The sequence below is a fragment of the Myotis nattereri genome, assembly GCF_964212035.1.
Source record: "Myotis nattereri genome assembly, chromosome: 7".
NCBI lineage: Eukaryota > Metazoa > Chordata > Mammalia > Chiroptera > Vespertilionidae > Myotis > Myotis nattereri.
The window spans coordinates 73,312,026-73,325,031 of NC_138082.1; the positions used below are offsets into that span (position 1 = coordinate 73,312,026).

A 13,006-nucleotide genomic window follows, 5' to 3' on the forward strand; every position below is an offset into this window, starting at 1 on the left:
CTTCGCCCCCCCCTCCCCCGCAACTCCCCAGGTGCTCTCCGGGACCCTCCTTCCCGCATCCTCGCAAGGAGACCTCCCCGCTCTCACCGCCCAGAAAAGCGAGCGGGTGAGCAGGAGGGCGCCAGCCACCCAGCCCGGCCCTCTGCTGGGCAGGGGCGGAGGAGGCACCGAGCCTCGCCGGGTGCCCGGGCGCGCTCAGCTCGGACCCGCACCCGCACCCGCACGGCGAGACCGGACCCCTGAGCAGCCTCGCGCGGGGACCCGGCACCCAGGCGCCCGCCACGCCGCCTCCAGCCCGCGGACGCCGCGGGCGCTCACCCAGACCCAGGCCCCCTCCACGGAGGGGCGCGCGCGGGGCCCGACCGGAGCGCCGCCCTCCCCTCCCGCCCGCCCACCGGCCGGCGCGGCGCTGCGCTCGGATCCGGGAGGGAAGCGCGCGCGGTGGCCCCGGCGCCTCAGTCCGTCGCCCGAAGTGGAGATGCGCCAGAGGCCGGCGCGGGCGCGCAGCTCCTAGGACGCCGCGCCAGCCGGCACCATGCGCCTGCGGCCGCTGCCCCTTGTCGTGGTCCCCGGCTTTTTGCTGCAGCTGGTGAGTGCCCGCCGCGCCCGCCGGGCCGCGTTTCGGCGGGAAAACCGCACGGGCGGCCGATCGGCAGCGGAGCCGTGGCTGCTCCGACCCGGGGCTGGGAGAGCGCGCAGGGGAGAGAGTTGGGGTTGCCTCTCGGAGTTGGAGGTGAGAGTCGGGGTTGCAGTCGGGGGGCCGCCGGGCAGGTGAGGGCGTAGCGAGGGTTGGGACTTGAAGGCTGGGGGCAAAGTCGGCGGAAAGTGGCCGGGAGGCAGGCGCGAGGGGAGCCGGAGGTTTGTTGAGAGGCGGCCGCGAGGGGTGGAGAGGAGAGGGATGTGGCGAGGATGGGCTGACAGACCTGCCCCCAGCCCAGAGCGAGGGGCTTGGTGGTTCTTATCCTTCACGTGGTGTTTGTCCGGATGCCCGCAGACACCGCTCCCAAACCACCGCCTCGGGCATCCCCCTTACGCGGCCAGTTAGTGGCACCTTTCTGGGGGGAAACTCGGCTAAAAGGCCGACTGGGGTGGGGGGTAGACTGCATTTCTCTTCCCTTTGCATCTGGTGCTGGTGCTGGCGGCGACGCGGGATGTAACTTTCACACCCAACTCCGCGCAGAGCCCCTCTGGCATCTCCACGCCGTATGTATGCCCCCCAAGACCTTTCCTGCCGGGTCTGGGCGGCTCGGGGGCGCCCAGGGAGGGTATTGGGAGGTGGGTCAGGGTCTCCCGCGAGGCTAAGGCGACTGTGGGCATTGTATCTCATTGCTCTTTGCCCCCCGCCTCCCCGTGGCGCCCAGTTTCCTCCTCCTGAAATATACCTGTGTACTGTGTGTATTGCTAGTTAATTACATCGGAGGGAGATCCCCAAATCAGACCTCCAGGAAGGCAACTTTTAAAGTAAAATCGCAGAAGGGGACTACTTGGGCTCGGTCTGCGTCTGTGATGGATTCCTCCTGCTTTGCTGGCACCGGTCTTGACAGGGTGCTGTTGGGTTTTCTCCAGATGCACGGTTTCTTGGGCGCTCATACAGGAGACAGTTCGCTCAGGGCTGTGAAAGCAAGACGAAGGAACCCAAGCACTTAGAGAATGATGATCCCTCCCTCCTTCCCCCCCCTCCCTTCCGTCCATCTTTCCTTCCTTCCTTCCTTTCTTCTCTTTCCTTCCTTCCCTTTTCCTTCCTTTTACTTCCTTCCTTCCTTCCTTCCTTCCTTCCTTCCTTCCTTCCTTCCTTCCTTCCTTCCTTCTCTTTCTTCCCTTTTTTCCTTCCTTCCTTCTCCTCCATCTCCTATTATTTTCAGGGAAAGATCAACTAACTTATGAAAGTTTCTTTATGAAATGTATGATATTGGAGAGGCAGAGATACTTCGCAAGTTTTGAGGGTGGAAGAGACTCCAAAAGGTCTTAGAAAGGGAGACGTTGCTGCAAGGAAGGGCCGGTCCACTCTTGTTACATGGGAGTTAGAGTCACCTGCTCAGCATTAACCAAGAAAGTCTTCACTGGCGTCAAGAAGAAACGCTCCAAAGTGCCCTTGAGTGAACCAGCACATACTGTCTATATGCAACACTGCATGTTAAAGTAAATGTTACATTTAAGCCAGGCATTATGCAAGCAACATATATGTCACATTAGTCTTTAGCATCACTTGCTTTTAAAAATGTTTACTCTTGAGTCCAATAAAAGGCGATATAATAGAGCAGTATTTGAATGGTATATGTAAATAAAATTCTAAAAGCTTGGGGAAATCAGGGACTTAGGGAGGGTCTTCAGAATATCTTCATGAATATCTTAGTTCATTCATTTAATTTTGCATTTAGTGGCCATGGACTGTGTTTCTGTTCCACTGTATTAGGCTCTTAAAGATGAGGAGATATATTTCAGCATGTGTTAGGAAAAAGTTCTCCTATCAGATACCATATTGCAAATACTAGATTTTTTTTTCTACACCTCCATAGTCAATAAGGAATAGTAACTACATCGTGAAGGTATTGCATGCACCCCTGAAGAGCTGGATTCTAATATTGCAGCACGGATTGATTGATTAGTTTTTAAGGAAGCTTATGTCAAATTCTAATCCATTTTGGATTGTGCTTGGGTTGTAATGCTTTTGCTCCGGGAGCACTTTATCACGGTAAGTGAGGTGGGGAGCTGCAACTGTGTGATAAGCGCACATCACTTACACTGCCATCCTGGACAATAAAGGCTGTTTACACTGCCCACATTCTTAGAGCTGTTTCCAGCCTTACCACACCAGGGGTTAGGATCTGAAGGGAAAGGGGAGATGCTGGGCAGGGTAGGTCTATATTAAAACATCCCCAGTCCCACCATGTGCCCCACCCACCCCAGCAAGTATCAAAAAGGACAAGTCATACTTTGGCCCTTCAGATGGCTTATAGTTTTACTGTACCCTTTTCAGCTCATATTGAACTTCTTTGCGAAGTCCCAACAGCAAATGGATAAAATGTTTTCATGATTTTAAAATTAGTTGGGTTTTTTTTTTTAATTTTCTAAGATGCACTTAGTAGATCTGTCCTTGTAGGCAAAGTGCAGGGGTGAAATTGAGTTATTGTTGGAATTGGATTTTACTCTGCTATCTGCACTGCCAGCCTGAAGAATATACTTTTTAAAAATGTTAAATATTTTTAATGAGTAGTGGATTCATTTGGGGATATTGAAATTTAATTTTAAGAAAATTACCTGTTTCATCTGAAAGCAGCCTTATTTGGGAGTTGGGCCCCCATAAGCTACTAACCCCATAACACTAGGACAAAAACTATAATGTTTTTACTTATTTTTGTGATGTTTCAAATTTTTGAGAAAACAATAAACTGAATTGATAAATATTGCAGGTAGCCTATGACATATGTGTGTATGTTACCTGTTTGCCAGGTTTTCCTGGACTGTGTCTAGTGTTTTACTAGAAAGGTTGCAATACTTAATTAATAGGATTACTAGGCACCTGCAAAATTTAAATATCAATCCTGAATGTATTATTTTCTTAGAAATTTTTATTTAGCAACCTATCTGTATAAAAAGATTTACAGTGCATTCTTTCTTTTCTGCCATATAATGAAGAGAAAATTACCATTTGAAATTAATATGATAATAAATTGAGTGTTATTTCATGACATAGTCCAGAATAAAGACTTCTCCAATGACAACTTCTTACAGATTTGCATAATTTATAACTCATAATATGTGTGGTTTTTGCCTTTAAGTAAAATGCAAATTATGAAAAGATTAAATTTAAATGAACGATTAGGTTGACATTAGGATAAAATCTAGCTACGATTTTAAAAATAAGTTCATTATACATTTCTACTTATTTTTCTGTGATATAATGATTAGTTTATAAAGTAAAATAGCAATTAAAAGTAATGCAAGTTAGAAAATTTTGAGGAGACTACAAAATCAGAATACTTATGAAGCAGGTGTTAGAATTCTAAGTTGACTCTCATTACATAATACCATGCCACATAAACTTAAGGATATTTTTGTTTATCTTAACAAATTAATAATTTTTATTTTTGTTTAGTGTGGTATTATAACATTTATTTATTGCCAGTTCTGTACACGACGTGATAGATAACTCATGACTGTTTTTCATTCAAAAATCTCAATTTCCCTCATACAATTTTGATCAATAAACATCAAATCGGTATTTCCCAGTGTAGGATCAATAGTCATCTGTTGACTAGATGTCTGTTTGAAGGAGAGGAAACATCATTTCATGGTTACAATTTAAAGTTGGCTGGGCTTTCAAATGAACTCCTCCTTTAAAGTATCATGATCTAAGGCATTTTAAAAAATAAGAATTAGGGTTAGCCATTTAAGTCTTCTATTCCAGCCCCTCACCACCTGGCATAAATTGTGTTCCTTTGGCCTATTCTGAGATTATGTTACCTGGTTCAGTTTTAAATGCCTTCCACACGGGAACTGACTCCTCATGGGGACTTATTCTATAGCTTAGTTCTGGATATTTTTCTTAATTATTTTTTATTGTTTCTGACTAGTGGTCAAAACGCTAAAGAAGACAGAAGGCTCTTTTGAAAAAACCTTTTAGAGGTTTTTACATTGTCAGCTTAAAATGTGTAGCACTTGCAAATCGAATGAATTAAGAAATGTTGATATTATAATGTTACCCACCTTTTACCTATTGAAGAGCTAATCAATACATTTTTCATGATTTAGTCATTTAGTAGCAGCAATCAAAGATGAGTGTAAATGTGTCACAGGTTTGTGGTTTTGTAAAAGCTCTAGGACTGCCTTACTGTTTACATATTCTGCAGACTTCTTTACCTGAAGCTTTGCTGGGTGAGATTTGAAAAAATAATTACAGCCGCACAGTCAAGTGCTTACAGTTAGGGCTGTGTCAGCGTTTCTGTAAAGAATCTCATTTCTATCTTAGCCATAAGCATTATTGCCAGTTAGAAGCTGGCATTTAATATCTTGATTTGAGAGTCAATTACTTTAAAGCTGCTTTAAAAAATTGGTCCAAATGATTTTGAGCACTCATCCATGTGAGGCTACTCTCCAGGTATTATTGTAGTACACAGGATGATGATTTAATAAAGTAATTTCTATGCTATTCTTGCACAGTGGTTATAATGTAGATTGTAATATGTTTAAATTATTTTAAATTATTTTTTCCACTTAACCTTGTTATTGCACATCTGGAAGATTTTGTAACACTATTTCATCATGAATGTTTTTAATTGTGCCAAATTCAGATATCCTAGTCACTGTTTTTATGAGTCTTTATTATTAAGAACCTATTTGAACTTTTTATTTGTTGTGATATGAACAGTGGTGTTGATGACAACTCCATTCTTAGTTCATTATCCTGCTCAATAAAAAGGATCTGGAGCAATTTACAGTATAGATTTTATATTATAGAGAGTATTCTAAGATATTGTTGATTGAAAACTTCCATTTTATGGTATTTTTAATGTATGAAAATCTAGATAAAAACCTTCAAGTAACTGTTTTTTTATGCTGTAAGATTAGTATATAGTAAAGAATTCTATTTCTTTAACTACTATTAAAAATAAAAGTTTTGTTACTCAAATCCAAAAGCTGTAGGATATCTTTTCCTAGACAGGTTATTCAATAAATTAAAATAGTTGTCTTTAAAATTGCCATTGTTGTAAATTGTGCCTTTCTTAGATTTATGGATCTATGGAAAGAGAAGTGAGGAGTTTTATGAACGTAAACCACAATGATAATAATGCTGTCTTAGATTTCATACGCTTACATTTTTCAAGTTCTTTCACACAGTTTATCACATACTGTTCTCCAATAAAACTACAAGATAGAGAAGGCCGTTTTAAATGTTTCCAGGTGTGTGTTGGAAAGAACAATGCATGTAGTGTCAAAAGACCTGGGTTCTTCTCTAGTCCGTGTGGGTCAGTAGGTTGGAGCATCCCCATACACCGAAAGGTGGCGGGTTCGATTCCCAGTCAGGGCACATGCCTGGGTTGCATGTTCCATCCCCAGAGGCAACCAATCCATATTTCACTTTCACATTGAGGTATCTCTCCCTCCTTCCCTCCCTCTCTCCTTCCTTTTCTCCCTCCCTTTTTCTCCTTGCCTCTCTCTCTAAAACCAATAAAAGCATGTCCTTGGGTGACGATTCAAAAAAGACCTGGGTTCTACTTCTAAATAAATTGCAGATTCAACCAGTGGTTACTGACTGTTTTGACCCAGGCCTTACACTGAGTCTTTATGAGGACAGAGCAGTAAAGAGAATATAACAGGTTCGAGGGTGTGTGTGCGAGTGTGGACATATGGGTGTGTACGTATCTTGGCAGGTCATGTCACAGCCCTGGACCCCTCATCTGTAAAATGAAGTCATTAGTGATAAAGTAGATGAAAAATTATTTCTAACTTATTCCTTTTTAAACAGTGTTTCTGAATTTTTATTTTTTATCAATTGCATCTTAAGTTACAGTACAATTTAATGTCTTTTATATAAACATAATTGCTTTAAATATAAATTTTACATCAGAAATAACATTATATGTTTAGAGGTAGATTTAAAACTGCAAAACTGCTTAGTTTTATCCCTGATTATATAAAAGGAAAATTTAGTGACGCTAGGCAAAAGGAATTGACACTTATTTAACACATAATAAACAAAAATCAATAAAATTTTATTAAAATGGTGCATTCAGGACTTTGCTTCCTCTATACAATTTTTAAATTGTAAACTAGTAACAAGTCATTGTTTTAATTGGAATAAAAAGGAGATTGGCTTTTACTTAAGTTCTAATTATTAAAATAACGAACATTACTGTTTAATACTATACTTCAACCAGAAAACTAGTATTGACCTTTGTGTGCCTCAGTGGAATTTAGCCTATTTAAATCAGGAATACTTATAAACTAATGCCAAAGCTTTCAGGAGTTCGGAGGTAGATGGTACAACATTTTTAAAAGAAAACCAACAAATAACTGGCATGTGAGACCCATCAAAGGTAGAGAAAATTGTTAATGTTCTTAACATGAGGAAACAAGCCAACTGAAATAGCCTGACTCCTGGGTGCAGTCCAGCTATGCTTTAAACAACGTAAATGTCTTTAAAAATCAACCTTGACTATGTGATATTGCTGTTTTTGGCCTAATAAGTGATTCTAAGGTCATTAAAAACACTCGTGTAAATCTCTTCATGCAAGAATATATAAAATTGTGACTTTCAAGCATTGTCATAAATACTGACCATTTTAAAATCTCATCTGTTTTACCCTTAAGTTACATAGATATATATTTAGTCAATCAAAACAGTAGGTAGCTAAAGAAATAGTCTAGATTGTGCCGAGCTGGCACGGCCATGGGTGAACCTGAGAGGGGGCGGTGAAGGATTTAGAAAAGACAGACAAGAGAATAAAGCCGGGGTTAGGTAGGACACTGCCCTCTCTGATGGAGAGACAGCGCCACAGCCTGTGAGCCGAGTCTTCATTTTATAGCCAGATGCCACGAGGCAAAGTAAGGGCGTGGTTACATTGTGGCGGGTTTCGAATCTACTCAATTACATGCACCTAATGAAGCTTTTTTTACTTGCTGCACTTTCCACAGCCCATATCACTCAGCCATGTGGGACCACAGGTTTGGACCCTAAGGTCAAGTTTACAACTATAGCCTTTGGCTATAATTGTGCTGGGACTCGCACATGGCTTTGCCATGAGGGGATCGTGCCCAGGCTTGAACCCGTCCAAATGCTGTAGCTTCTCGCCACACTAGATTATTTGAGGGGAGAGACTGCATGTATAATTTACATGGTTTTTAAAAGCCCATATGATTTCCATTCCAGAATTCTATCTCCTACCTTTGTGTGTATGTGGCTTAGTCAGTGAAAGCAGTTGAGTATGAAAATCTGCACAGTATTTTGAAGGAATTATGCATACAAGCGAATAAGGACTCCCACCAACCTCATAACATTCTGTAGTAATGATCATTTTTCTGAATAGAGTTTTGCATTTGGGTAATCCAAAAAGAATACATTGGGGATCAGTGTAAGGAATATGCCACAGAAATGAAAAGGGAGGTGAAGTTTCCAAAGGTGTGCACTCCATAGTTGTGAATTTACCTGGTGCTCCCCTGTTGATGACTTCCAAATTGGTACCCCAGTTCCTACCCTATTGTGGCTCCAAGGCCACATTGCCATAGCTTACTGTTCATTGTTACCTGGATGTCTTACTACCAAAACCACACACATCCTCCTGAACAAGTGCTTCCAACATTCGTGGATTCAGATCTTGAAGTTACCACCTCCTTCTTTTTAGTCTGGTATCTTTGTTTCCGGACAAGTGACTTGGTATAAAGATTCTTCCACGTGTGCGATCACGTGGTTCATCTTCACATCGGCTCTGAAAGGTAAACAGAGCAGTTATTGCATCGATTTTGCAGGTGAAGAAACAAAGCACTGCAGGTTTCCGAGATGGACCGTAGACCACACAAATGGGGACAGTTGAGTTGCCCAACCAGCCCAGCCCTTGGGTCAAGACAGCACCCATTTGTGACAGAACGTTGTGAGACCCGTCACTGACACCCAGAATGGGGGGCTATGCTGAGGTGGACCTCAGCTCATTCGTTTTAGGAATGTGTTCAACAAGTTTGTCATCAAATCAAACAAGTTAAACAGAACAAATGGATTCTGGGAATGTGCTCCTTATTTAGGGGTTCTATTTAGAATTTAGTCTCACGGAGTTTGAAGCCCAGTTCTCCAGCTTCTTTGTAGTTTGAAGGGTAAGTTGATGGCAAGTAATGTAGTTCCACTTAGGACCAGCAGAGGATTTGAGAGTTCCCCTGATTTCTCAAGATCTCACCCTCTACCACTTCAGATTAAAATCATGGGCCTGGCCAGACATGGACAAAAAGAGAGAGAGAAAGGCCCTAATTTCTAATAAGGGCCATGCAATTCTTATTTTCTAATGGGCAGGTGGGGACTAGTTGGTGCGGGAGGCCATCTATTACTGCAGGAGCTCACACATGTGCAGACCTTGTGAGCATTCATGTACAGCTTTGTTTTACCAGTAACATACTTGTTCTTGCTCTCACACTCTCTCCCTTTCTTACGTTTTATAAAAATATGTGTCTTACTATAAAGGTAGTATATGATAGTGGATGTTACTGGCTCTCTACGCAAGTCCTTTTTGGGCCTCTTTTTGGCATTTCTATGCCCCCTTTTGCGTTTTTATTTTACTACTAGGCGCCTGTGACTTTCCTTCAGAGGATGTCCTCAGGTGTTGGATGCACCTCGCCAGAAAGCACCCGGAGTCAGACTGCTGCTTCCTTCCCTCCAGGGTGGTTCCTGACACATGACTGATGGGGGCCCGGATGAGAAAAGCCCTGCTCCTTCGCTACCAGATTCGACTAATACTCTGGAGGGTCCCCGTGGGAGGAGGCTGACGCTACCCTCAAGGGGACGTGGCCTGACATCACACATTTCCATGGCGTCCTCCCATTCTGTGCCCTACTGCCCCACCCTGTAGCAGACTTCTCTGGAGCAGTTCATTATAAATCATTTGCACTCAAACACCAGTCTGGGCGGGTGTCTGCTTCTGGCGAACCCAACCAGAGATTTTTGTTTATTATTTTTAAGTATTCAGAAATGTTTATAATAGCCATTCTCACCCCTGCCTGTTCACAGTAAGAGGTATTCGCTGTTAATAGTTTAACAATGTGTATTGTTCCAGAAATTATGGCTATGTATGCTTTTATCATCATTCTTATATCAGCACAACATAATGTTCTATAACATAGTTTAATGTAATAATATATTGTTGCCATTTTAATACAATGTAGAATAATTCATATCTTTGAGAAGCCTTAGTATTTCATGGCATTGATGAGCCATAATCATTTAATCAGTCCCTTATTAATTTCCTAATTGTGTTGAAGTATTTTAAAAAATTTTAATCTATAAAATGAATTCGGAGAATTGAAATACTAATCCAGTGCTGGGAATATACAATATTAATTTGGATAAATATAAATTTTCCCTGAAATGCAGTACCACTTACAGTGTATATGCGTACCTATATCTTTATCCAGATAGTGTATTTTAAAAATTTTGCCAATCTGTTAGAGAAAAACACCTCATTATTTTAAAAAATCCTATAAAGCTCAGCCAAAGTGGCTCAGTTGGTTGAGCGTAGTCCCGTGCACTGAAAGGTTGCGTGTTTGATCCCCAGTCAGGGAGCATACAGAAGGCTACTGATCTGTGTTTCTCTCTTACATCGATGCTTTCTTTCTCTCCCTCTTCTTCTCCCTTTTCTTCTCCCTTTCTGTCTCATTGCCCCTCCCTTCTTTCGGGTGAGATTTTAAAAAGAAATGTACTATATATAACTTATTAGGAAGGTGAAGTGTGTTTTCATAATAACAATTTGTATTTCTTTATGGTTTACCTTTTTAAATAATTCCCCATTTTTTAATTCATTTTTTTCTACAGCCTTTAAACTTCTAATTACATTTTATATTATTCTCGCACAACTGTTTATTTAATTATTCCTGAATACTTTATGTATTATGGCATTGTTGTGGATACCATTTCTGTGCCTGACATTTAAAAATTATTATTTGCTGGAATATGAGGAAAGCTATTTATTTTACTACATTTGTTTGTATCAGTTCTATTTCTGCACTGGATTATTAGTTTTAATAATTTTTAATTGGATTCTTTTGGGTTTATATATAGACAATCATATTATCTATAAGTAATTTTATGTTTGTTCTTTGTATTGAACTTTTATGACTCTTAAGTTCAAATTTATTCTGCCCATGTACTGGTTAGAACCTTCAAAATATTATTGACTAACACTGTGAAAGTGGATTTTTTTTTTTATGATTCCAACTTTAAAGTTTACTAACTATGATATTTGCTTTTCATTTCTAATAAATAATCTATCAAATCAAGAATGTATGCCGAAACTGGTTTGGCTCAGTGGATAGAGCGTCAGCCTGCGGACTGAAGGGTCCCAGGTTCGATTCTGATCAAGGGCATGTACCTGGGTTGCGGACACATCCCCAGTGGGAGATGTGCAGGAGGCAGCTGATCGATGTTTCTCTCTCATCGATGTTTCTAGCTCTCTATCTCTCTCCCTTCCTCTCTGTAAAAAATCAATAAAATATATTAAAAAAAAAGAATGTACTTTTTCCATATTAGAATAAACCTACGTTGATCATAGAAGTTTATTTCAGATACATTTTTATCATTCCTCAAAATGGTGCTATGTTTTTAAAATTTTAATTTGTTTATGTTTATTTAAAATAGTTTTCCTAAAATTAAGCTGCTTAAAACAAAGTTAAACTATCTATGTTTTAATACATTGATAAATGTGTTTTTATGTTTAGTATTTTATTTAGGAACACTGATTCTATATTCATAAGTAAAATATAGCAATGTGAAACATCAGGTTTTGCCTCGGGATTATTCTAGGACCACAATTAGAAAAAAATCTGTTTTTCCCCCTCAATTCTGGGAGAAGTTAAAATAATTAAGAATTGTTTTTCCCTTGGAAGTTTGTTGGGAATCATTTTAATTCATTTGAGTCATTTTCTTTTAGGCAAGGAGATCTTTTATAAACATTTCATTTCCTTTATGGTTACTTATCCATTCAGACATTTTTCTTCAACCTTTATGGAATTCCTTTTATTAATTTTAAAAGAAAATTATGCATTATTTGTGTATCTTCAAATTTATTTAGCATACATTTGTATATACTATTACCTTGATTTAAAAAAAGATTACTCCATTCCTGTGAATTAAATTCCCCATATTTCCTCCCTAGGCTTGTATTAATTGTTTTGGGACAATAGTAGCTAAGGGACTGCCTTTATTCTCTCTACCGGTCTAGCAGTGTAAATAGAAGCTTTCTGCGGCAGATTCCATAGTTAATTCCAATGTGAATGAAGCCTCAGCCCTCTTTCTACTCAATGGCGGACCTTGCAGCATCCTGGTAGCTGCCCTAGTTAGTGCCTGTGGGCAAGGCACTTCCAGATCCTCTGTGCCAAGCTTGGGGATGGGAGGAAGGTACTCTGTGGTGGGGTAAACCCTGGCTTACTGTGCTTACGTTCCTTTGGTTACAGACTGCTGAGCACACTTGGTTTTTCCATCATCTGATTCACTCTTCTTTATATCTTCTAGAGGTCCTCAAATTGTGTTGATTCTTGGCATTCATTCTGATTTTCACATTCCTAGTTCATTTCCTTGGAAATTTGGGAAAGAGGCAAGGTAAATATATTCACTCAGCTTTCTTTATTGCAACTGGAGATCTTTTAGTCATTTCTGGCTCATCTTTCTTTATCCTCTACAATATCCATTCAGTCACAAAATCCTATGAAAATTTTCTTCCAAATCCTTCTGTAAACTGTCTCTTCCCTCTAGCTGCTGCCATTTCATCACTACAGCAGCCTCCTCACTGGCCGACTTTATTCCAATATGAGCCTTCTAAATTAATTTCACATGTCACAGAATCATCTTTTTAAAATTCTCTTTTATAATGCCACTCTACTATTAAGAATTGAAGTGTGATTCCTTTTTTCTTAACACATTGAGTCTAAATTTTTCTTTCTGGTTTTTCAGCTTTGAATCTCTCATCTACTATTCATCACATACTCTTAACGGCAGCCAGGTCTTCATTCTTAATACTCCACAAATACTTCAGAGGACAGGGAAAGCATAGGTCTTGATGTCAGACTGACTTGGTAGTTTTATCTTGAGCATCTTGATGAACCCAATAAATCTCAATTTCAGTTTCTTCAGAAAATAATGATAATTGTAGCTCTCTCTTATGATCCCTATATGTAAAAATGTAAAAAGCCTAGTAGCTAGCATTAGCTTAATCAAGGTCAGTTTTTATTTTCACCTGCAACAGTGTAAGTTCTTTGTGTGCAAGCAACAGAAACTGACTCTGATGAACTTAAGGAAGAAATTTATGAAAATAGG

At 40.4% G+C, this 13,006-nt stretch overlaps 1 protein-coding gene across 1 annotated transcript in view; it reads left to right on the forward strand.

The window, feature by feature from the left end:
* The first annotated feature begins 417 nt into the window (after window positions 1-417).
* The window catches only part of NXPH2 (neurexophilin 2), a 111,057-nt gene continuing 98,468 nt past the window's right edge, over window positions 418-13,006 (forward strand). Inside the window, exon 1 of the mRNA XM_081095927.1 lies at window positions 418-589. Within this exon, the coding sequence (XP_080952053.1) occupies window positions 536-589 (54 nt within the window). The 5' untranslated portion in view covers window positions 418-535. The remainder of the gene's footprint in view (window positions 590-13,006) is intronic.